The sequence below is a fragment of the Quercus robur genome, chromosome 4 (assembly GCF_932294415.1).
Source record: "Quercus robur chromosome 4, dhQueRobu3.1, whole genome shotgun sequence".
Taxonomy (NCBI): Eukaryota; Viridiplantae; Streptophyta; class Magnoliopsida; order Fagales; family Fagaceae; genus Quercus; species Quercus robur.
The window spans coordinates 19,070,827-19,096,969 of record NC_065537.1 but is presented as its reverse complement, the minus strand read 5'-3'; the positions used below and the strand labels follow the sequence as shown (position 1 = coordinate 19,096,969).

Here is a 26,143-nt window from a genome sequence, read left to right as displayed (position 1 = left end):
GAATATCCAAAGGGCGAGATTGTAAGGTTGAATTTAATCAACCATTTTGTTAACTTTATTCTGTGCCAAATTTACTTATATTTCAGCAATTAGTAACTCTGTATTTAGGTGGGATTCATGTAAGGGTAGTGAGTGAGATAGGATGAAGAAATGCTCAAGAATGTGTAAGAAAAACAGAGACTTGCGATTGGATCTCGCGGGTGACTTGCGACTACAAACCACTAGAAGCTGCACACGTGTCAGGCATGCCAGAAGTTGAAGCATCATGCTAGCTGGAGCACTACAGGACAAAATAGAACAACTGACTGTTCAGTTATCTTGCGGCTAGAACTCGCAACTCAATCAAGTTACGGGCCAGTCCTGTTTTGAAAAACTTGACTCTTCACATTCCTTTCTCACTCTAGTATAAATACCCCTAATACCCAAGAAAGAAAGAGAGCTTCCAAGAGAATTTTGAGAGAGAGACCCTAAAGAAAAACAAGATTGATTCATCCACAATCTTCACATAAGAGACTCTTCAAATTCCTCTACTCTCTTCCTCTCCATTGTTAAATCCTTGAGAGGCCTTTTACCAAAACCTTTTCTCACCATATCCATTACTGTGAGAGGGCTGTTTGGTGTTTTGGGAAGCAGTTAGGAAGGAACCAATTTCATATTGGTTGATACTATGGTCAAGTAGCGAAATCCGGGAAGTTAGAAAAGAAATAAGTTCGACGCAACCTCATTGGAGCAAGAAGCTTGGAGGGCTTAGGCACACTTGGTAGATTAGGCTTAGAGGGTTTATTGCTGTTCATATATCCCAACTACATTTTCTAGTGAATTACTTACCGCTTGGAGGGCAGCGGAGAGGTTTTACGCTAAAGGCTTCGATTTCCTCTTCAATAACACATCGTTGTGTTGTCCTTGTATTTGCATCTCTTTTCCCTTAATCTTTATCTTTTATTTTCTGTTGTGTATGTAATTTTAATTGGCTTAGATTAATTACCAATTCTGTTTATAGCTTGTGTTTATTTTCCGCACACTTATTGTTTGTCATAAAACTTGAATTGGTTATTTTGTTATTAGAGGTCTAAACGTTCAAGGGTGTTTTATACACATATTGAACTTTCAACAGGGGACAGAATATCAATGGCAATCTCTTTTCCTTTAGATGAACGGCATGACATCTGCAAGAGACAAGACACACAGCAGAGAACCAAGTGCAACACCACAAGACACAAACATCAACTTGATTAGATAAAAAGAATAAAAGTAGGAAAGAGAACTCACTCAATCAATCACATAAATTGAACCAAGTCAGCAACAAGTAATCATAAGCAACACTTATGGATTGTACATTAAAGAAATTTGCAGGTGTCCAAAAATGATGGTTGATCAATTACAATTCAGAACAAAGTAATCAATGAGCATTACTTAATCACAAATATCTGTCATTGTGACATTCCACCATGAAGATGATATGTATAGAGCAACACAGTCATGAGGCACAACACAGAACACAAACAACATCACAAAAATTGAGAAAAATATCTCAATCAATATCACCAACACTCAAACAAACATACTCAACGAAATAAACCAAACCCATGTTTGAATATATATTACTCAAATCACAAAAATAACTCACAAATTAAGAAAACCAACTCATAATCATGAGATATGAAGTGAGAAAGCGAAAGCCTATACCTTTTCCTTGAAGATTTGAGGATGAAATGGTGTAAATATGGAGGTTTGTTCGAGAGTGATACGGTGAGTTTAAGAGAGTAACAGGTAAGGAAGAAGATGAATAGTCAGAAATGTTCGAGGGAAAACCGAAAAGGTTTAAAAACTGACCAATTTTGTGCAAAACACGCGATTTCTGCGACTAAATCAAGTCACGTGCAAGTCGCCAAGGCCAATTGCCAGAACACTTGAAAGAAAAATTTTTGAAAAATTTTCTAAGTGTTTTTCGTGACTGGAAGTTCCACTCGCGAGAGAGTCGCGAACTGAGCCGCGAAAATATCTGTATACCCTTCACGACTGGACCTTCCACCCGCGAACAAGTCGCCAACCTGAGCCGCAAAAAGCATGAAACTACAAATTTTTGAAAAATATTCTTAGTCTTTTTCACGACTAAAGCATTTACCCCCCAATGAGTCGCCAGTGAGTCGCGAAAAATCTCTGTATGGACTCGTGACTGGAGTATGCGACTGATTCTACCCGCGACTGAGTCGCCAGAATAGAGCAACATAATTTTTGAATTTTTGACAATTTTTGTAAAAACAAAGTACTTTCCAAAAACAACTAAAACACTCAAAAAAAAATTTGTGATTGATCAACAAAGATTGAGCATGTGAAAACACATTTAATCAAGTACAATCATACGAATAAATATGGCCTTGATTGAATATAGACATGTGTTTTATGTGTGAATATAAAAAATGAGATAGTCTTTAGTCTAATGTGAAGTTTCAATGATCAATTCAATTAAGACATACACAACTAGCACTAGATAATGTAACACATCTCAATTATAGAAGTATGCATATATGACCTTCCACATAAGCTTGAGTACAATATCTTTAAAGCTTTTCATTTGGCTCAATGTTTGACATATCATTTGATCTTTTTGAATCAACACATCTCTTTGTGAGATCGATGCCTGAAATTTTGGATATTTCACTTTGATGAGTTAGCCTTTGGCTTTTTGGGCATCATATAATTTTAATTTTTGGTCGCTTTTCCTTTTTCCTAGTCAAATACTAGTATGTGCGACAGGCTTTTGCAACTCAATATCTCTTTTCATTTGGAGATTTACATTTAGTGAATTCTTTTAGCAAAAACAATAAAATAAAGAGTGAGAAGATATATAGACACAAGTCTATGCATGTCTCAAGATCAACAAAATCATTCACTAATCATTCATGACAAGGTTAAAGATCTATTTACAACAGTCACATAGATTTCAAGATTTCTCCCACAATAATATGAATGCATATGGAACAAGCTATGCTTGTAGATACACAAAGTCATTTGCACAAAGGTAAAAGAAAACATATTTAGAGACAAAACTCAATAATGTTGATCAAACTTTTTGGATTTTCTACTTTTTATGTGGTTTTTGGATTTTTGACACACAAGAAGAAAGAGATCGATCAAAAACAACAATGTAAAAACATTTTAAATGAATGAAAGCAAAATCAAACAATTTTCAATTCACATAATCAATAAACAAACCAACAGTCACACAACATAGGAAGTATTACTGCATGGACATGTTGTAATGCTTATGCATAAGTACCCTTCATCACCTATACGCCACATGCGTTTGGGGTAATATCCTTATAGGATTGGGTACGAGAGTTAGTACTTTCAAATCTTCTAGTGAAGCTTTCCAAGCAGTTGGTGAATGCACCAATCATTTTCATCATGTCCATCATTCCGAGATCACCATTTCAATCTCTTGATGGCTCAACAGCCTAAGTCCTCTTTTCATTTCTTAGCCTTCTTGACCTTTGATCACTTGCATTCCTCAATGCTCTCAGCTTATGACAATTGGGTTGGGTGTGCCCTTGAAGTCCATAGTGATGACACACATGGTTCGTTCTAGAACCTCTTTGTGATCGTGGAAGAGATTTTGCTCTGGCTTCAAACCTAACCACTAATTGATTACGGGGGTTGTTCAACACCCGCTGGTCAGTCACATTCTTCTTCTTCTCAACATTTGCCTTTTCAACAGTAGGGGCAACTATAACCGGCTCTTTGGCCTTTACAAACTTCACTTCTTTGGAGATGTTCACAGCTGAACTACTTTCTTCGGTGTATCCTAATCCAGTTTTGCCGAAGAAGGTCTTTTGAGAGGAAAGGACATCATCAAACTTCTTTGTGGAGACTCGCTCTACCTTGGCATTTACTTGAACCACCTCAAGCTCAAGGAATTTCACCTTGGTGTAAGCTTCGATTAGCTCGCCATTTAGCATCTCTATCTCACACTTAGCCTCCTTATATCTCACTAGAAGATTTCTAAAGTCCTCCTCAGCTTTCTTCATCTTTTTCATAGCTACCTTGGCTACCCTTGCATATTCTCCTAACTTTTCAAGTAGAAAATTGTAGTTCTCTTAAAGACCCGCTGTATCTTCATCTTTTTCAGCATTTGATTCTTCTACAATTCTCATGAATTCCTCATCACTATGCTCCCCAAGCTCTTCCATAAGCAAATTCAAGTCCTCCGAAGACTCAACAAGAGCAATAGTCATGAAGGCTGAGAAATTCCCTTCTTCATCACAGCTTTCCTCAGAATCAGAGGTGGAGGAATCTGAGTCACTGAGAATGGTGGTATACGCCTTGCCCTTCGATCTCAAGTAATTAGGACATTCCTTTTTGACATGGCCCTGTCCATTACACTCAAAACAAGTGACTCCTTGAGTAGATTGGGACTCCTTCCCTTCTCTCTTTTTGAAGTCCTTCTCCTTTCCGGAACTCATGAATTTCCCTTTATCACCAAATTTCTCACTATTCTTGAACTTTAGAAATTTGCGGAAATTCTTTGCAAGGTAGGCAACATCATTTTCAACTACATCCTCATCCGATGAACCATGAGCTTCTATCCTTTCATTTATCGTCTTAAGAGCAAGTGATTTTTTCTTTCTTTGATTTGGTAATGAAAGCTCATACGTTTGGAGAGAACCAATCAACTCTTGGACTTTGATTTCATCAGGATCTTTGCTCTCCTCGTTTGTAGTCACCTTTGCACGGAAGCTCTTCGTCAATGAACGAAGAATTTTTCTTACAACTTTCGAGTCCTCCATTTTCTCTCCTAAGTTACACTTGCCGATGACCACTTCATTTAGCTTACTATAGAAAGAGTTAAATGACTCATCCTCGCTCATCCTAAGCTCCTCAAATCGAGTAGTCGTCATCTGTAACTTTGTGTCCTTAACTTTCTTTATACCCTCATAAATGGTCTCCAAAATCTGCCATGCTTTTTTGGCAACGGTGATATGAGAAATTCGATGAAATTCATCTGGGGACACACCACAAAAAATTGCGTTAAGTGCTTTGCTATTAGCATTTGACACCGCGAGGGCTGCCTCATCCGAAGTGGATTTGGCTGCCTCCGGCTTTGTCTAACCTATTTCAACAGCATCCCAAACAGCCAATCTATAGAACACAAAAATGCTCTTATCCTCACCTTTCAAAAGGCATAGTTGCTACCATCAAAATATGGTGGAGCATTTAAAGATTGAAACCAGTCTATCTCAATTTGGGATCAAGGATCACACTAAGGTAATGAAATCAATATAAGTGAACCCGCTTTGATATCAATTGAAAGTTCAATTAGTGTATAAAACACCTTGAACGATTAGACCCCCAATTTACAAATTATCAATTCAAGCTTAATATCAAACAATTATTGTACGGAATATGAACATAAGCTTAATACAAAATTGATAAACAATCTAAACCAAATAAAATCACATCCACAGCAGAAATTAAATGGCAAAGATTAAGGGAAGAGAGATGCAAACACAAGGACCGCACACGATGTGTTATCGAAGAGGAAACCGAAGCTCTCGATGTAAAACCTCTCCGCCGCCCTCCAAGTAGTAAATACTCCACTAAAGAATGTAATTGGAATACATGAATAACAGAAAACTCTTCAAGTCTAATCTACCCAATGTACCTAAACCCTCCAAGCTTCTACTCCAACGAGATTCCACCGAATCTATTTCTTCTTTAACTTACCGAATTCTGCTGCTTGACCATAGCATCAACCAATATGAAATTGGTCTCTTCTTAACTGCTTTCCAAAGCACCAAACAGCCTTCTCACAGATATGGGTATGGTGAGAAAATGTTTTGGGAATGTACCTCTCAAGGATTTAACAATGGAGAGGAAGAGAGTAGAGGAATTTGAAGAGTCTCTATGTGAAGATTGTGGACGAATCAATCTTATTTTTCTCTAGGGTTTCTCTCTCAAAACTCTCTCTGGAAGTTCTCTACATTTCGTAGGTATAAGGGTTTATATATAGTACGGTGAGAAAGGAATGCGAAGAGTCAGTTTTTTCTAAACAGGGTGGTCTGACGACTTGGTCTCGCAATTAGACTGAGTCGCGAGTTCATGCCACGAGCTAAAGGCTTGGCCAGCCTGGAACTTTTGTCCTGTAGTGCAACAACTGGCATGACTCTTCAGCTCCCCTGCATGCTTCACACTTGTGCCAGCTTTGGCGACTTGTCAGTCGCAAATCACCCGCAAGTTCCAGTCGCGAGTCTCTGCATCCTTGCATAATCTTGAGCATTTCTTCACACTCTCTCACTCACTACCCTTACATGATTCCCACCTAAATACAGGGTTACTAATTTCTAAAATATAAGGAAATTTGGCATAGAATAAAACCAACAAAATGTTTGATAAAATTAAACCTTACACAAATTATTGTCTATACAACTATATCCTCAAAAATTGAGATGAAACAGACTTCTACTATCTTCCATTAATTTGGGGATAATGGAAAAGGGGAAACATCTTCACACCAAAAAAATAAAAATTCACACCGAATGCAGTTGGTTTTCTATATTAGTATAGATTTAGCTCACATATACTACATTTTCTTTCCTACCCGAGTTCAACAATATCCCACCGAGTCTGGTTAGAGGAAATTCAATATTTTTATTCATGTGACTTCTAATTGCACCAGTGCCACCTTAAGTTTATGTACTTTGCTTCTTAAGAAACATGTATTGACATAAAATGTCAAAAAGGAGAAAAGGCTAAATTATCAAATTATTTAGCTGCAACAAACTGTAACCTCATCTACATGGCAATGGTTGCCTAGTTAGGATACTTGTTAATTTTGTTCATGTGGCATAATCACCCAAAATGATGCCACCTAAGGATTTTGTTGGCTATTTCTAAAGGGGTTATAATCAAGTAAAATAAGATAAACACACTAACAATAATATTTTTTTTGTGGAAAATTGGACAATAAAATCGTTCCATTTTTTTTTTTTTTAACTTGCTTTTACTGGTAGACATACACTATTTGGTTTGAGAGTCATCACAAATCAGGCATTACCACAACACACAATGATTTCACATGAAGATATAAAAAATGGTTCACTGCATTAAAGATTTGAAATATTATGGCAGAACAACCTTCGATGCTCTAAATGAAATGACTTGATATTTGCATAAAAATTAAGAAATGTCTCCTCGAAGAATAAAATGCAGTATTATAAAAAATGTGTGACATCAACAGCAAGAAGAGAAACTACAAATGTGCAGAGATTTATGATTTTTATTTTGGATAAATAATACACATAGCTTTGCCAATAAGGTGAGACCAAGGGAATCAATACCCTATGATATATCCACAAAATTCCAAACAGTCTAGTGAAGCACTCTGGAATCATGCAAGTTATGCAGTCCACAAGAAATGGTAGAACAGACATTATGATATAGCAGTGAAGGTTACATAATGAAAATGCCAGTTAAGTCGACTCAAAACTAGATGATGACAACATAACATTGTAGTAGTAGAAAACCATGAATTAACCAACCTAAAGTTTCCCAAGTTGTAGCCTATTCATGTTATTATCATCATCATCAGTGCTTATATATTGAACTAAAAAGTACAAACCAAAATCTAAAGCCAGCCTGATTGCCTAAAATATCCTCTAATCCATTTTTGAAACTCAAATGCCAACTCAACTTCCATCTCCTCATGGAAAGCAACAGCTTGCTCCCTCATGTGTATTTTACAGAATTTAAAACTACCTCTTTGGTGGGAGGAAATTTCCATTGAGCTCTCTCCAGTGATATCCATTGCTTTGAATTCTATACATTTCCCAACTTAATGTTATATACCTGAAAAAACTCCCACTTAATTATTTTTCCCAAGTGCAACCACCAAAATATTTTACCTTCTCCATATCACATTGAGAGTCCCATTTGGAAATCAAAATTCTCAAGGGAACAAGCATTTAATAGTTTGGAGTTTTATTTCCAATAGTTCTGGAGTATAAATATTAATACAAACTTAAACTAGATGTTATTGAAAATCATAATTTGATCTGGGGGTGGGGGACACAAGAAAGACATTTTCATCTTGGACTCATCACATGAAAATTGAAGGTCATCTTGCAAGCTCATATACCTAGCGCATAAGAATGAAATTCATCGTGTTGAAATCTCATGTTTGGATAAAGAGTGATGGAGGGAGAGGAGAGGACAGGAGACTGGCCAAATATATAAAATTATGATATGACCACAAACCCCATATCCTCCTCTCTGCCCATAAAAGTGAGTAGTAAATTTATTTTTCTTCATTGCAAAGTTAGACAAATGCCTGGTGAGTTTTGAATCTATGATCTCACCCTCCATCCCAAGGGTAGAGGAAGAGCCATCCAAGCTAAAACCCCATTAGAAGAGAAATAAAATGTATTTAGATGAATAAAAGTGAAACCATTCACAGATAGAAATTACCTTCTCAGGCTATGACTTCTTGATCTCCGAGGTAACTGTTATAATTAGAAAGAAGCAATGTAAGGTATCTAGTAGGAAGAATTCTCTTTTGAAACAAAAAATAACAGACACAAACCTTGCGTGGACTAGGTGATCCAAAGTAGGATGATGACCGCCCATGTTTTCCAATTGGTGCTCGACCTCTATTGTAAACAACACCCCCACAGAGAATGGCGTGCTTAAGCTAAAAAGTAATACAAACTAACAGCACAAATCAAATTAACAAAGGGAAATAGCATTTTGCAAAACTCAACAACATATTGAGCCTATTACAAATTTGAAAAAAATAGAGGGGCCGGAATGAAATTGAAGCCAACATAATATTGCAACTCGAGTTCAGAACCGACATAGTCTTTATGTAAGTTGCAAAAATCAAGGTGACATCATAAGAACAATGGGCATGATAGATCTTATAAACAACACTAAATTGAAGACAGGTGGAGTCGTAGAGTCTTGCCCTTGGAAATACCAGTACTGTCAAACAAGATAATGATGATCCAAACATTTTATGGTTATGTTAAAACCTATACACATCCAATACCTTCTGTCTGTCACCCAAGCCACATAAAGGGCTAAAAGAAATTACTTCAACCCACAATGAACAGCAATGTTTACAAGGCACCTTACAACCCATATTGAACAGCATTTCATACAGCACTACTACAATTTCTACCAAAATGTCCTCCGCTACAACCCACAAGTCCACCACCCATCTAGGTATCGACCACATGCACATCCCCACTACTTCTCACGTACGCATACAAAGAAATTTGCTGGCATACACACTAATGAAGCAATTCTACAAGTAACATTAGAGCTCTGCAACTTTGAGACCCATATTAAAAAAAATTCATAAACCTTATTCCCATCCTACTAAAATAAATCTGACATATATATAAAGCAAATAAAAGAGAGCTGACACAATTCAGACAACTAGGAAACCAGATCAATCATGCTCAGGATTGGAAACAATTTAGAAAAGTTACCTCCATGGAGAAGCTGATCGAGAACGTGAGCGAGCAATTGTACAAATAGGAGGAGTACACCTATGACCAATAGGAGACCTAAGAGGACTACAAGCTCATCTTGGAGGTGAACCGAACGAAAACAAAGGTCATATTCAAGATACAAGAAGATAAACATATAAACAAATGTATCCAAGAATGTGTGTGTATCACAAAATTAGTGTATATTCAGCCCAAAAAAAAAAGTACATGAATAAATCCCTATAGTTCTGACAATTTATTTATTTATTTTGGCCCCAAAAAAGCCAAAGGAAAATACACCATTTATTTATTTTCCTTTTGTGATAATTTGATAGTTATAATGAGAAAAAGAAGATTTAAACTTTTTTCGTTAGAAACACCAGAATAGGCCCTTTTTTTTAGCCAAATAACATAATTTTAAGAAACATTTAATTAAAAAAAATACCATGCCAAACTTATTTAATGATGTAACATTTTTTTTTTTTTTTTTGAACTCGAGTTTGACAAACACTAGGTTTCAAAAAAGTGCTACATAACTAAATAAGTTTGGTCATGTGCTATTTAGCAAAAACTTTTCCTAAAATTATGCTATTTAGCAAATTTTTCCCACTAAAATGTGTTAGTTGAATTACAACTTACAAGTTTCTTGACCATATACCAGGCTTAGATTATTGTTTACTTAATTATAAAGATATAAAGGTACGAACTAATAGGGAAAATCTTGTTGGAGTAAGGTCGTGTTCAAGGCCTAGTCTTCAATACTCTTCATTAAGATTGATTATTGTTAGACACATGACTTCAGGATTTTGGGGGCTTTTGGGCTTTGGCACCTCAAATATGTCTTTCTCAATCTATTTTGCACTTCAATTAACTGACTAATTTTCATCAGCAATTAGCTAATTCACCAAAACTTTCATGTTAGCAAACCATTTGTTAGACGTATTTGAAATCTGCTTACGCATTCTCAAGAATACCTTTTTCTTTTTTGGGTGAAGAATCATTTTGAGACTACTATTAATGAATGTTCAAGTTAATTTGGGGTGAAAAAATTTGGGTTCAATAAATGGTTTATGAATGATGTGGGTAGGTTTTAGATGCGTGTGAATTAAAGTTGGGTAGGAAAACTTAAGGTTGTTATTGATGAGGGGATATATATAGGAGATTGATGTTGAGTTTCTATTTTAGGTTCAGCATGGTGTGATGTTTTTTTGTGATTGGTGGTTTACAATTTGGTTGAGTCATACAATTGGCAGTGGGTCTTGTTCAATCTTGAATGGTAGGGTGAATCATTAATTTGAGGGTGGGTAGTGGCTTATTAATGATAAGGCCAGGGTTTACAATTCTGTTTAGGATGCAGGTTGGTTAATTCATGAAATTGGCGTATCTCAGTCTTAAGGTAGATGTCTTAATAATGGTGGAGCTTTGCTCAAAGTGTGTAAATAACTCTGAGTGCAAACTATTCCACAAGAGATTTGAGGGTTTTGTGAAGTAGCAGAAGCCACTAGTAAAGAAGAGTAAGACTTTATATACAAATGATATTTGAAGGGAGACCTACTACTAGAAGTCCTATATATATTCACATGATATTTTTTTTATTACTAAAGGATGATATTATATTACGTTTTCCTATTCTGTTTCACTATAATGTTTAATAGCGAGTCAATAACTTTTAGCTAAAGGTGGATTTGTGGAAGGTCCTGTACTGAGGACAGAAATCATCTTTTTTTTTTCTGTGCTGTTTTACTAAAAGGATATGGAAATATATTATGAGCTTATGTTTAATCTCTGACCCCAAATTCAACTGGCTGGATTTAGTTGAATGGAGTACTAGTGTAATTCACCTAAAAGGGACGAGCTTAAGAGCTATACTTTGTAAATTAGCACCAGAGTGGAGACAAAAAAATGCAATTCTTTGTGCTAAGAGACTATATACTGAAGGCCAGTTTATTAGAGTCATAATTAATGAAAGATGTTAGGGATGTTCAAGAGTTCAATTTTTAATCGTTTGCTGTTCTGTAAATGGAGGATGAATGTTTCACTAGTTTGTAAGGGTGTTTGATCAGTGTGTTGCAAGGTGGGGATTGAGAGTTGTGTTTTGTAAATTAGATGGATAGTCTGACTTGGCATTTAAGTATGGGTTTTGTTTAGCTACATTTGGTGTTTTTGACTTTGCTGTACTACAGCTTTACATTTTTGCAGGTGCTGTACTTGGTTTGGTGCAACTAGCAAGTTGCCTGTGCAATGCGCGGGTAATGCTAAAAGCTTTTATGTAAGGTGGTTCTAGAAATTTTTGTACATATATTATAACATAAATGGTGGATATTTTCATTGCTAAAATCACCTACAATTATAGCAAAAACCTCTAAGCAAATAGCCATGCCATATTTTGTTCCCTATTATTGATTGATCGTGAACCAATTAACTGCAACCGTTGTGCATATCAGACTCCTTGAACCTATCCCTTGTCATTTGAAATGTCTAACCAAGGCATTGATCTTATCAAGCATCTTCAATAGTAGTTTAACTATAGCAGTGTCAAGGTCGCTTAGTGATTCATGTCTAGACAAAGCAAAAAACACAATTTGATTTTGTCAAGGCTCTCTCGGGCCATGATACCCAAGCAATGGTACAATGAAATAAAAAAAGTAAGTAGTTTCAATGATGGCTGTGCTAGACATGGTTCAACATATTTTATAAAGGTGTACCTGTAAAACATATTTAACAATTTTTTTTAATACCAAGAAGCAGACAGGTTTTCATACAAAGAGATTCTAAGTTTATATAGATTCTAAGCTAACCTTCAAATAATGAAGACACCACATCATTTTTTCTGCCCACTTAGTTCTTAATTTGTACCTTTGTGGTTCTCTTTGTTTATTTCTTTGTTATTTTTTAATTTTTGGCAACTGAGTTTTTATCATTAAGTAGGACATAGAGAATATGGGTAGATTGTGGTGATTATTTTAAAATTTTATTGTCAAATAATCCTTAATCCAAAATTTGCTGTCAAATTATTCACTTAAAAATAATAAAAACCTTCTTACCCGTAACTATGTTAATTTTTTTCACTCATGTTAGTTAGAGGTTGATACACATAGAACCAAGATTGGCATGAGCAACAATAAAGAAAACACAATGAGACCAACCAATCCTTGAGAACCAAACAACACTAATTACTTAGCATATAACATGGGGAAAAAATGAACGCAAGCTAAGTATATGCAAGTGCTTTAATAAACTTTTCCCAATTTAACTGTTTCTAATCCCCAACAAAATACAAAACAAACAAATATGATTAATAGTATTGTTAAGTCAGAAATAAAATTTATAAATTTTCTTTCAAGCATTTTATCAAACACTATGGATTCAAAATAAAATATATAATCACTCGTGGGATCTTTGCAATGTGAATCCTACAAAAGTTTGGCCTTAATTGACGTTTTGAATGTCAGCCAATTCATACAGATACATGGGTCTGTGCTTCAATTGCACATGTGTGGAGGAGCTTTTTTATTATTATTAAGCTTCTTCCTCATTGATCATTCTAAACAAAACCAGATTACTTATCAACTTCTCTTTTCCTTAAGGTCTATAGTACGAAATTTAACAAATTTTCTTAATCACATCCCCATGTAACATATTTATATCACTTACCCAAAGACCAAGTCATAAATTATAGAAATGGTGTGGGTCAGTAAAATTCTCAACTAGCAAACAATTCAAAAAAAAAAAAAAAAACCTTCATCTAGTCTGATTATCAAAAACCCATTACCAAACAACATCAAAGAATGAACAAAAAAAGTAATAGTATTTTGTACCTCTTTGATACAGAAGAAGGGTTTGATAAATTAGGGGCCAGTGGTTTTCCTCCTTGGGTTTAGTCCTGCCGACTGCAACAGGTAAAGTTGAAGTTTCAAATCCCTGAGTCTGAGTTCCCTCAAACATTGTAAACCACAAACTTAGCACCCCAAGTAAAATAAAAGATAAAAATGAAAGATAGAAATAGAGAGGGAGAGAGAGAGAGTCAGCAATATTTATTTACATGCAGACATTGATGAAGGAGTTTTTGTCCATGAGCTTGTAGAGGAAGAGTCGATCCATCAATATATAAACCAATCAATCTTTAACGCTTTTTTTGGCTGTAATTGAGGGAAGAGAAAGGAAAAGAAATGAGTAAATGCAAAAGAAGGGAAGAGAAATTTATATATTGATGAAAAGGGAAGCTGAAAGAGTTAAATTTTTGCCGGAAGAACTGAATAGTTGAGAGAGAGAAATAAGTGAACTGTTTTTTGCCGAAAGGAATTAAGTTCTGGACATAAATGCTGCAAAGAACTCATAAATGTTGGACTCTGGTTCTTGCTTTTATATATATATATATATATATATATATTGATATCGATTAATATATATTGATTGATGATTGATTAGCTGTTAGGTGTTGGATTGGTGTTTGTATTCTATTCTTTGTTATTGAGATGACTGAGAGCCTGTTTGGTTTAGTAATAACTCAATTTTTATAACTCAGTTTTCAAAACCTATAACCTAAGCCCAAAACTCATAACTCAGTACTCAAATCTCACTTTCACTCAAAAATTGCAAAACAAATGTTTGGACTCAGTTCTTAGTTACATATTGTCTTTTACCATTTGCCAAAATAATTTGTATGGGGGTGGAAATCAATATTATTATCATTATTATTTTGGAGAAACATTGTGGAAATCAACTTGAACTAACAAATAAAGGGATAAAATATTATTTTAGTCTTTAAACTTCACCAAAAGATGTTTTTATTTTTCATCCTTAAACTTAAAAAAATAAAATAAAGTAAAAACCTTTTTCACCTTTAAACTTGGTAATTCCCTAAAGGCATCTAAATTCCAAACACATAACTCAATATAGCACAATCTTTGAATTGCAGTAACTCACTCTAGATTGAAAAGAAGATGTTCCAAAATATAATCCTTTATGATTAAAACCAGTATGGTCCCTCTAACACAGCAGGTGAATATATTTGTAGTTTATGATAGCTAGATGGTTTGAACAGCGAATATTTATGAAGTTAATAGGAGTTTTAAGGGGAACTTATTGTGGTAATTTTGTGGTTTGGATGTTGGCATAGAGGCAAAGATTTCGTACAAGCAACAATGGTGGCAGTATTCTAGGATTTTTTTTTTTTTGGACAAAACTTAACTACAAAATTAGTTGTAACTTAAAGTTACAACATTACTTAATACTTTTTATTGGAGGTGAATTTTGACAAATCCACTACTGAATTACATCTTCTTTCTATATCCTCTATACTTGCAAAATTTCTAGAAAATTAAGATCAATAGTTATGTTATCAATAAATTGTTTTAATTACAGGTTTTTATAGTTTAAAATTACGCATAAAACATAAGCTTATAGATCATATAGTGAATAATATCTAATTAACACAAAATTTGACATTTGTATTAAGAGCGTAAAAAACACGCAATTCAATAGTTAGATTTTTAAAATATGTAGTAGTGTTTTTTGTTGAGTAAGGTTGTAGCTTTAGGCTACAACCAATTTTGTAGTTAAATTTTGTCCATTTTTTTAGTAGGTCCAATAAGAAACATAAATTATACAAAAGTTAAAGTAAAAGAAAACTTGAATATATCGACGTTACAAAAAAGAAAAGCAAATAAATGAAGTTTTACAATTACCTTTTGTGAGGTCTTATATTTTAAAATCATTGCATGATAAATTTATTAGCAAATCCTATGAGCTACGTTCTTTTAAATTTGGTGAGATCTAAATGGGGTTTTTTTTTTTTTGAGGTTTAAGATCAACAAATTTCTACTTTTGTTGTTAGGCTTACTAAAAATTTTTATTTTTTATTTTACAGACTTTAGATCAAATTGTTGTAGGACTTTTTTGTATGTGCGTGTTTAAAAAGGTCAAGATGTTATTAAAAGGATCATATTCAAACTTATTTTAGCTAAGTTTAAAAATAAATAAATAAATAGGGTCAAGGTGTTCAAATTTCTATTGTAGTGAGTAAAAAGTAAAAAGTAAAAAGTAAAAAGTAAAAAGTAAAAAAAAAAAAAAAAATCAAAATCAAATATTAGCTAAAGATCAAGATCCAATGTCTCTTCTTCTCAAGAGACCCACTCTACCAATGTCACAAGTATCTTCACACCTAGGCCAAGAAAGGACCTCCCTTAGTTTGTTTAATCAAGAGCTTCTAGTTCTCTCAATATGGCTAGATTGTCTTTCCAAGTGAGGTGATTTAACCAAACACTGGGGTCAAAGTTAGGAAATGAGAGTGTAACGAATGACCGATTGGGAAAAAGGTTTGGCGAGGAGGTAGACCAAAAAGCAGGATTTCAAACCTAGCTCATACCAAGAGAAAGATTCCAAAGAAGACAATGAAAGAAGTGTATTTCAAACTAGCATGCGCAAAGCAAAGAGCGAAAAATATGTTTTGTACCTCATATTATATATATATATATATATATATTACCAACTTAGGGGGTTCATTTTAACCCCTTGGACTAAATGTGTTTTTAATAAAAGCAAAAAAAAAAAAAAAAAAATTAAACATTTTTCAAAGTTGCTATCTTGCTAATATGAATGAAGTTTAAAGGAACTTTTTTTTTTTTTTTTTGATATTGAAGTTTTTAGGAACTTAATGTTGTTTTTAAGCTTGCATGTAATATTTAAGGGATCGTAGTTAGACTTATTTGGAAGGTCTACATTAATAATAAAGACAACTTCAAGTTCTAAAGTATTAGAAAATAAAACTTTAATTAATGACCAGATAGGTAATAACCCCAAAACTAAAAGAGCCAAAATATGATTTACCATTATTATTATTTACTTCAAAGTCTCTATATTTTTTTTCAAGCAAAAGTTCTTGAAAACCACTTATGCTTAAATTAAAAAGTGCTATTCTCACATTTAAATAATCGATAGTTTATTTATATGTGGCTTAAGGGTTTTATCTAGAGATAGCTTGGAATATCCTACCAACGAAAAAAGTGTTCATCTCTTTACCTATTGTCGATTACTCTGTTAGCACAAATTGTTTGGCCTATGATTTAGTGGACAGTGGCCACTTAGGATATCATCTCTTAATATTCAAAGCTCAAGTTAGTGAGTTAAAATTATGTTGAATACGTACAAAACTTTTCTGTCCAACAAGCAGTGGAATCAAACTTTGTACTATATGCCGCTACATGCACTAAAAGAAAAATGCCTTTTAGCGATGAAGAATTTTTGATGGACCCAAAAAGCCCTCTCAAAAAATCCTATTTCTGATGGCAAAATAATGCCCTCACAAATACTTGGTAAAATGTGAAACATTTGTGACCAACAAGAAAAGTTGTCGCAATTATGTGTTGTAACCATCACAAATGCTAATAATTTGGAGAGAAATTTTCCCTCTATATTATTTACGAGGGACAATTAAAAATCTCTCGCAAAAAGTGTATTATTTGTGATGGTTAAAGAAATGCTGTCACTAATACTTAATTATTTATGAGGGCCAAGATTGACTTTCACAAATAATCATTAAAATGTCAAAATTTTTGGAGGGAAATGTTCCCACCAAATTATTTCCGAGGGAAAATAAAATTCCCTTGCAAAAAGTTTATTTTTTGTGTGAGTTAAAAATATAACCTCACTAATACTAAATTATTTGCAAGGGCCACAATTAGCCTTCGCAAATAATAATTTTCTTTGGAAATAAAAGTTATTCTAAAATTCAAAAAATATAATGATTGGTGAAACATAAAGTGATAGGAAATTTGTTTTCAAAATTATGCCTATTAAAATTCATAATATCTTGTTTTTCATCTCTGGTTTTCAATTAGGCCACCAACTTATAGATGGTTCGCTCAAATTCTTTGAAACCTTCGGACTCAGCTTGACTTTGAACTTCATAATTCTAATTTATCCATCATTTTCTATTTGTGTAATTAACCACTACAAGAACTACATGATCACTTCTTTGGAAAAACTAGACTATAGTAAAAATGTTATTTACATATCCACAACACATACAGCAATCAATGATTGCCAATCACTCATAGTACTGGGAAATAAGATGAACAAAAAACAAAAAGATTAGTTTTAAAATCAGTGCAAGGCAATTAAGTGGTGAGAATTGGAGGTAGTAATTGAGACTAGGATCCAAGAACTTTAGCCTTTGTGTCTGGGAAGAATTCTATCCCAGGTAGCTCTTTGACCTCTCCTTTTTTAGTGATATGAATGGGATAACTGAGCAAATGGCCTGGCAAGTCATGGTCCAGTGTCTCACTAGAGTAAAGGTCCCAATACTTTCTGGCAATTTGGTTCACTCTTTGGACACACTCCACACTTTCTGGATGGAGAAAGGAGTTATCTAGCATGCCTAAGTGCTCGTACTACAATGCCATCCGGAAGCCGTGGATTTGTCCCCTGGCTGGCTGCCTTGTGGATAGGTGGAGTGGTTGATAGGCTCCCATGGCAATCTCTGTATCCTGGGCACCATCCATTGACCTCTGATTGATGTTGGCAGATCCAATGATAATGTATTCATCGTCAACTGCAAAATGCAGTCATCGTCCAATCTTAGTTATTGTCTGTCATATACTCATATTTAATCAACTAAATGCCTTAAAAAACTGCATGAGCTCACACAAAACAGAAGCACGATCAATTTTCATAAGAACAAATTCCAATTTATTATGTACAGTCAGTATGTGGATGTCTTGATAAAGTTTTCAGTTGAAATTTATATGGTTTTGGGATGCCCTCTCACTCTCTTTTTCAGTTGACATTTATATGTTGCCTTTTCTTGTTATTTCTCTAGTCTTCCATTACAGGAATCAGGCAACTCTTCTATTGTCTTTCAAGTGAATTTGCTCCAGCAAGATTTCAGGATAAAAATACACATTAACTTCTGAAATTGCTTGAAAGAGGAAAAACTATAACATTTTTTCACTTTGATTTTTTTTTTTTTTTAAAGAAAAAAAAAAAAACAAATACAGAAAGAAAAAAAAGAAGCTATTTTACAAACCTGAATGAACGTTGGTGGATGAGATATCAGATTGAGAAGACTGATAATGCAATCTACAACCTAAGAGGAAAGGAAAAGGATTTGAGACTATTACACTTCATGTTATTATTCATTCAAAATGTAATATAATTCAGAACCATTATTATAATTCTATTGAGTCTACGGATGTGGAAGCTTAATTCAGAATACACACATGAATGTGCGCATGCGCACACACACACACACACAAGAGGGAGATGACTTTGGTTTTTCGAAGGATGCCATTAGGATCGCTAGTCACAAGCCATCCTAGTCGCCAACCTGGTACAAACCATCTCTTTGATATGGACCCTAGTGTAAAACAGGCACTAGTGATCCAAATACTCCCATTGGCACAAATGGATTAGTTCCAAAAGTGAGATGGTGATAAACTTCATCCGCAACCACTAGAATGCCCAGCTTTCTTGCTGTCCCTGCAATCTAAAATTCAGAAAATCAACCACCACTAACATTAACACCCTAATTACCCAAAAAAAAAAAAAAGGTTTTACTTATGAAAACTCACGCTTATTGCAGAAATGTTTCTAAACCATTAAATCCACCATTGTGTTACATGTAAGTAACAAGATCATATGAGAGTCTAGCAAAATAAACTAAAATTTAATCGTTGTTTCGCCACTAAAAGCTTTAAGTCATTCTTATTATGAACTTATAGACATTTTGATATTCTCAAAACAAATTTGACTCTACTTCCAAATAGACATTGGCTCAAATGATAAAGAAATCAGGTAAGGAGGTAAATTTTGAATGCTATTTTTTGAGTCGATTGTAGTTGATATATTAAAGGTCAAGATTTTACTCGTCCCCTGAGAACACCTTGGCTAAGGGGGTAAAGTTGTGGATTAGGATTGGAGTTGAAGTTAAGACATAATGTTGCCTAGTTAAGTACATTAATGGTTTAACCTACCTTCTTTAAATGTTGGTGTGTATAGACACTTCAACAAGGATTGCCAGGGTTTGTGATAACCATCGCAACAGTATTCTCATCAGCAAGAGCTTCTATGCTTTCAATGTCAACCTCCCAACCCTTTTCTGGAATCAGATCAAAATAATGGACTTCAAGATTGTTAGATGAGGCATGAGCACCATAGGATGGGAAGCATGGCCTTGGAAGCAGAATGTTGGCACCTAGGCAGGCAAGGACTCTTTAAAAACAGTAAACATGCATCTTAGGTTGGGCTAGAGACTCATAAGATGACCAACAAATGAAAATAATTATTAAAACTGGAGCAAAATGATGCATCAAAAAACAATACAAGGAATCACTACTTTTCTAATGAACAATTTTTTTTTTAACATGAAAGTTACCACAAAAACAATAATATAAGAAAATGTTTTTATGCTTTTTCCCCCAAGTTTTTAGCAAGAGCAAAATAATGATACTAGAGAGAGAGAGAGAGAGAGATCATTTACTATTAATCAAGGTTTACATTAGGCTATTTCAAAATCAAACGGATTTGCACCAAGTTGACACAGCAATAAACGTATGGAAGCCAAATTTCTTAATAAAAAGGCATAAATGAAGTTTCAGGGACATATTAGCTTACTTGATTCCCAAATCAATGTGCTCCTGAATACCAAACCCAAAACATCCAATATCACTAAAGTTCCTTCGCAGCAACTCATATTCCTTCACCTTCAAACCGCTCTCCAAAAGCTGCATTGCCTTCTCACCCCTAACAGTCACTCGATTATCATATTCTCAACACCACTCCTCCAATCTATATCATCATCCTCATTTTCTTCTTGCAGCACATTTGCATTACAGTGTAAATTTTCTTCTTCTTGGTATGGCTCTTCTTCATCTGATGGCATTTCATAAAAGTTTCGTGGCTTCGTTTCAATCACAACATTCCATGTGGGATCTTTTATTCCATTAACATAGTAAACTTGAGTTGCTTGACATGCTAATACAAATGGCTCTACGGTTTTCAACTTTCGTGATGTATTAACAATAGTGGTTCCGTGCCGATCTCTCTTATAACCAATTCCTTCACGAGATACATCATACAAATCACATTTAAACAACACAACTTTGTTCCCTTCAGTATATTGAAGTTCAAAAATGTTTGTTAGTTGTCCATAATAAGGCACATTGCAAATTTGATCCACCCCTCTCACCATAACTCCATTATTTTGTGTTATTTTACTTTCATCACATTGATTTGTATGAAATCTGAACCCATTAACATTGTAACCTCGATAAAAAAATAGCCCTTTTCTCAGGGCTCCGAGCTAATGAAAGCATATGCCCATCAACTTGCCTTGTATTATATAAGTTGGTGATCTATAATAAAACCTAAATAAGGTTAAACTCAAGTTGTAGTAGTTAAAATATAAACAAACATACATTTTCAAAATAAATTACTATCTTACTCTTTTTTCAAACCACGCAATAAATTCTTGTCTATGCACCCAGTCAATGTCGAGAATACCTGCATTTGTAAGGATGTTCTTATGTAAGAAGCAACACCAAACCTTTTACATTTTTTTTAAAAAAAAGTACAAGTGTGAATCACAAAGTATTAATAATCAAAAAGTAACAACTGAATAATTGGCCAGAACCGATTCCTCCTATAATAATTGAACAGTCCATTCACCAGTTTTATGATTGAAGAAAACCATCTAGGAAAATTAATTTACCAAAATTTTGCATTAATGTAAATAACAGTTAGGTTCAATAGAGAATTGGAACGTAGTGCTATTATTTAACTCCAATCTTGTAAATGGGGAGAAGAAGCTGATGATAACACACAACGTCTGAGTTTTTCAGACTCTATACCCACAACAGGGTATGAGTATAGTTAAAACTCAATATATAACAAACAGAACGACAATGCTATGTTTCCATGAAGTAGATTTCATAAACTCTAAGCAATAAATTAGACATTCAGAGACAATGCTGAATAAGAAAACAAGGAGACAGTAATTCAACAAGCGCCTCAGTTTACATTGTTTCAGTCAAAGGAAAACGCAGATACACCAAGTAGGTTCTCCCTGTAAAACAGGGTCTTGGGATCTAACTCCCCTCAAACAAGTTGGATTGAAAAACATCATAGGCTGATTATATTTTATGAAACACAAAACTAGAAGGCTGCCTAAACGTTGTAACATGAAGTAATAACCCAAATAACAAACACAATTCCAAAACACAATAACAATGGAGAATTGAACATCAATATCAAAAAGGTTACATAGGTCAAGAAAGGAATCACAATATATTACACTAAACACATCTATCACAAACACTAAGACAAGGGACATAAAATGAAAACTAATTTCGCATATAATTACAGCCTCAGTTAATAGATTTAAAAAACAAGAAGTTATACAAATTTGAGAAACAGTTTTCAAACAAGATATTTTAAAGGTGTATTATGTATTTAATGGCTCAGATCATAAAACAGCTCTATCAATCAAGAATTTTCTGAAGCAGAACTGGCATTTAAAGCTGAAATTTTCATCATCACTGCCAATTTATCAACAAACCTCACATTTTGCTAAATTGAAAAATGTAATTGAGAAAATCACCACCAATACGGCAGCAACCAAAAGATTTCTTTTATAATCATTCTTTCAAATTATTTAGGTAGGAGATAAAGGAAAAAATAAACTGAGTTATAGATGGTACTAAAAAGAAAAAGAATGTATTGACTACTACATTCAAACAATAAAAGAACCAGTGCATAGACAAAGGACCAGATGCTACCAACTTTCGTTAGTAAAAAAAAAAAAAAAAAAAAACCAGCTTTACTCTTAACTAACAATAAAAATTTACAATTGATGCTTTAAGAAAATACCAATTCCAGTTGAAAACCAATAAGTCTAGAGAACAAAAATAAACCAGAAAACAAATAACTAAGAAGAGAGAGAGAGATAGAGATTTGATCTCAAAACCAATAGCCTTATCTATCATTATAACATCTTAACTAAAAAGGAAAAAGTACATAATTACCCCCACCAAGACGCCAATTACAACAGGTATTGGCATTAAAGAAAAGAAGAAACAAAGCCCAAATTTGTATATATGCAATTGAATTGCTCACACGTTAACCGACCTGTGGGGTTCGAATTCCTTCTTCTGCTATTGCTCTGCTGCCGCTGCCCAGCCTCTCACTCTCCCAAGTCTCACTTAGAAAATTAGGTATTCTTTTTTTCAATTGTCTTGATCTTTAGTCGCTTTTCTCTTTTGTTTTTTTTGGGTGTCTTGCCGCGCAGTTGCGTGTTGTCAGTTGGCGTGAGTTGGGAGTGTTAGAGGATAAAGTGAACAAAATTTAGAGGGAAAGGGGAATTTTGTTCCGAGGGTGTTGGGAGTAAGGAGTGTTAGAGGGAAAAGTGAAAAAAAAAAAAAAATTGAGGGAAAGGGGAATTGATGGACATGTGGCGTTAAGGTTTAAAGTTTTATAAGAAATTCAATGGGGTTGACCAAGTGGTTGGACACTTGGTTTCAAAGTTACTATTTTGGGTTCGATTAGGAGCTCTCTATTTTAAGTTCAGGCACTAGCATTTTGAAAAAATTCCTTGAGCAAGCGATTTACCTCGCTATGGGTCCACACGTAATACGTGAGAATATATAATTATTTTTAATATGATATAATCCATAATTTATTTTCTCTAAAATTTATTGAAAATAATTTGTTCTCTAAAAAATTGAACTATTTTTAAAAGTTTTTTTTTCCTCCAAATTTCTATTTCTACAAATATATCATTTTATTGTTTTGGTTTTTTGGTTTTTTTTTTTTTTTTTAGATTTTATATTTATAACCCAAAAACAATGGAGGGACATGCCAATACGATGTTAGATTTCCGCTTTTTCTTCATGTGATGAGATTGTATCATATTTTAATTCTTTTGAATTTTTAGGTGCACCCTTTGTACCAGCTATATGCATCCTTAATTCCTAAAAATGATGCCTAGTTAGTTGCCAACAGAAAAGGATAAAACCAAAATAAATAAATAAAGTAAGGTTTAATAGGTTTATTTTTTATTTTTTTTAGACAATTCAACTTTCAACTGATGGTTTTTATTATTAGACGAGGACTTCAATTGGTTTTTTTTGGTGTAGGCAAAAATTAAACTTTAGGATTTCTTATTCAACAATAAAAAATTTTGACAGTAGAACTATCTAAAACGCACAACTTGAACCTTGTTTGGCAAAAATAACCAACGTTGCGAAAAGCACTAATAAACGGTTCCAATTACAAATTCTCAATTGGTTGCTACTTCTTAGAGTGTATTTGAATACTGCTTATTTTACTGAAACTGAAAAATTATGGATGAAAGTACTGTAGATAATGGTAAAAGTTAGTTGAAATGGTACATTGGAGCCATAAATAGTGCCAAAAAGTGCGATGGAGCCCATGAATAGTAGCAAAAATAAGCTAAATGGTGAAATAATTTTAATTTTTCATTCACACCCAAACGCACACTTAATCTTTTTAAGCGAATGATTTTTAATCTCCCCTTTATCGTATATTGAATTAAAAAAATTAATTATAATGTCTCTTGTATTAAAATAAGAGATTTGGATTTCATCGTAAGTTGATATTTACTTTAATTATGAGGAAATTGTCATATAACCTAATTCTTGAAACATATTTGTAAGTAAACAAGTTTTCAAAACTTATTAGCAAACTAGCATTTCAAGCCTTAGAGGCTCGAGTTTAGTGGTAGAATTCAAGTCTTAGAGACTCGAGTTCCATAAAGCAAAACCAAGAGAGCAAAACAGAATCTCAATTCTGAAGAAAAAAGACGATGGACCTTTGTACTGGAGAAGAAGAAGAAGACAATGCTGGAGAAAGAAGAAGACATTGGGAGTTCTCTGAATTCGATTTGAGTAGGAGTATTGAAGATCTGGAGAAGAAGAAGACACTAGAGGAGAAGATCCAATCGGGTATTTGTTTTTGTGTGGTATTTTCTGATTTTTTGGTTTGGGTGTAGGTGTTTAAGAAATGGGATTTTAGGTATAAGAAAGAAGGATGAGAAGGAAGTTGATTTGGGTATAGAGAAATAAGGAAGAGAAGGAAGAACATGGGTATGAGAGTGAAGAGCAGCTTCAGCCAAAGAACAAGAAAGTAACTCTAGTCTCTTAGGCTCAAATTGCTACAATGAACTCGAGTCTAAAAGACTCGAGATGCTAGTTTACTAATATATTTTGAAAACCTGCTAACTAACGAAATTATTCTTAAAATGGTGTTAAATGACAAATTTCCTCTAAAACGAAATTATAATCATTGTGAAAAGTTTGTGAAAATTTTATATTCATGATATTATATTATTGCTAATAAACTAGTCTCATGCTTGCACTTAACTCTTTTTATTTTTTATTTTTTTATTCCATTGTGTAATAGTTTTTTAAGAAAATTGTTATGTCTATAATATTTTTACAACAATTTATAACAAATTTTAATTAGTAAGTTGTTATTGGTTCTAATATGGTTCAACCATTGACATTTCTCCTTTACCCATGAGTAAAAACTTATCATTCTTTTTTTTTTTAATCAAAATAAATAATTGTGTGAATGAAAAGAGTTTGTAAATTTAGTATGTATAGCTGAGTAAAATGTGGGGCATACAATTTGAAATATTTAAGATTTGTTTTTAATTTCACTATTTCATCCTTTCTTATTTTATTCCTTATTGTTTTTTACCATTTGCCAAAATAATGTTTATCCTTAATTTGTGTGGGGCTGGAAATCAATATTATTATCATTATTATTTTGGAGAAACATGGTGGAAATCAACTTGAATTAGCAAATAAAGGGATAAAATATTATTTTAGTCTCTAAACTTTACCAAAAGTTTTTTTTTTGGTCCCTAAACTTAAAAAAATAAAATAAAATAAAAAACTTTTTCACCTTTAAACTTGGTAATTCCCTAAAGGCATCTAAATTCCAAACACATAACTCAATATAGCACAATCTTTAAATTGCAGTAACTCAGTCTAGATTGAAAAGAAGATGTTCCAAAATATAACCCTTTATGATTAAAACTAGTATGGTCCCTCTAACACAGTAGGTGAATATATTTGTAGTTTATGACAGCTAGATGATTCGAACAATGAATATTTATGAAGTTAATAGGTGTTTGTGGGGTCCAATAATTGATGGGCCAGGCCCACTTGCTGATGGAGAGCTCAAAGGCCTAAGCCGAAAAAGGTCATGGCCCGAGCTCAAGAATAGTAAGGCCCAATTGGCCCGGAGAAGCAGCCGAGGACAGTGCAGTCCTCGGCTGACCCAAAGATCCACCAAGAACAGGGGCAAAACGGTAAAGGGACATGCTTGAAGGGAAATCTAAAATATCTAGGAAAGGCTGCCTTTACCATCTTCCCCATACATATCTCTGCGCCTAACAGAGCCTTATCCATTAACTTTATTAACTACTCCCAACAACTTTGGGTTGGGATTGACAAGACAAGTATCAGTCTTGAAAATGTCGACCCTACACGTGGACGAAGGAAAATGAGTGCAGACTAGTATAAAAGAAAAAATAAGTAATATAGAGGGGGGGCTGGGACGACTGCCCAAAGAAAAAAGGCTCCCAGTCTACCTCCAGAAGAAAGGCCCCAAGGGTGAAAACGCTTAAATCACCT

The 26,143-nt window shown here is 33.9% G+C and overlaps 2 protein-coding genes and 3 non-coding genes across 33 annotated transcripts in view; 1 reads left to right on the top strand and 4 right to left on the bottom strand.

Annotated features, from left to right (window-relative positions):
* LOC126720768 (receptor-like protein 33) overlaps nucleotides 1-26,143 on the top strand; it is a 322,024-nt gene that overhangs the window by 32,662 nt on the left and 263,219 nt on the right. The window lies entirely within an intron of this gene.
* LOC126720773 (serine/arginine-rich splicing factor SR45-like) overlaps nucleotides 1-26,143 on the bottom strand; it is a 185,922-nt gene that overhangs the window by 100,711 nt on the left and 59,068 nt on the right. For 4 of the 17 annotated variants that reach the window (XR_007653673.1, XR_007653662.1, XR_007653667.1 and 1 more), the window contains exons 1-2: nucleotides 13,531-13,828; nucleotides 13,307-13,415 (exon numbers count right to left, since the gene is read on the bottom strand). The exons of 1 other annotated variant lie outside the window; for it this stretch is intronic. Coding sequence is in view for 3 of the 16 variants with exons in the window: in XM_050423586.1 (XP_050279543.1) it covers nucleotides 8,468-8,498; nucleotides 8,579-8,645; nucleotides 9,489-9,587; nucleotides 13,307-13,371; nucleotides 13,531-13,589 (321 nt within the window). In the remaining 13 variants the exon portion in view is untranslated. Of the gene's footprint in view, nucleotides 1-6,513; nucleotides 8,499-8,578; nucleotides 9,588-13,306; nucleotides 13,416-13,530; nucleotides 13,829-26,143 lie in introns of those variants that run through there. 12 more of the 17 variants (XR_007653670.1, XM_050423585.1, XR_007653660.1 and 9 more) reach the window with 11 other exon arrangements.
* Nucleotides 21,244-21,346, bottom strand: LOC126724603 (small nucleolar RNA snoR97). Its single transcript, XR_007655046.1, has one exon. It is a non-coding gene; the product is annotated as a small nucleolar RNA snoR97 (small nucleolar RNA).
* On the bottom strand, nucleotides 21,492-21,613 carry LOC126724652 (small nucleolar RNA Z278). Its single transcript, XR_007655088.1, has one exon. It is a non-coding gene; the product is annotated as a small nucleolar RNA Z278 (small nucleolar RNA).
* On the bottom strand, nucleotides 21,937-22,030 carry LOC126724646 (small nucleolar RNA Z223). The gene has a single exon (XR_007655083.1). It is a non-coding gene; the product is annotated as a small nucleolar RNA Z223 (small nucleolar RNA).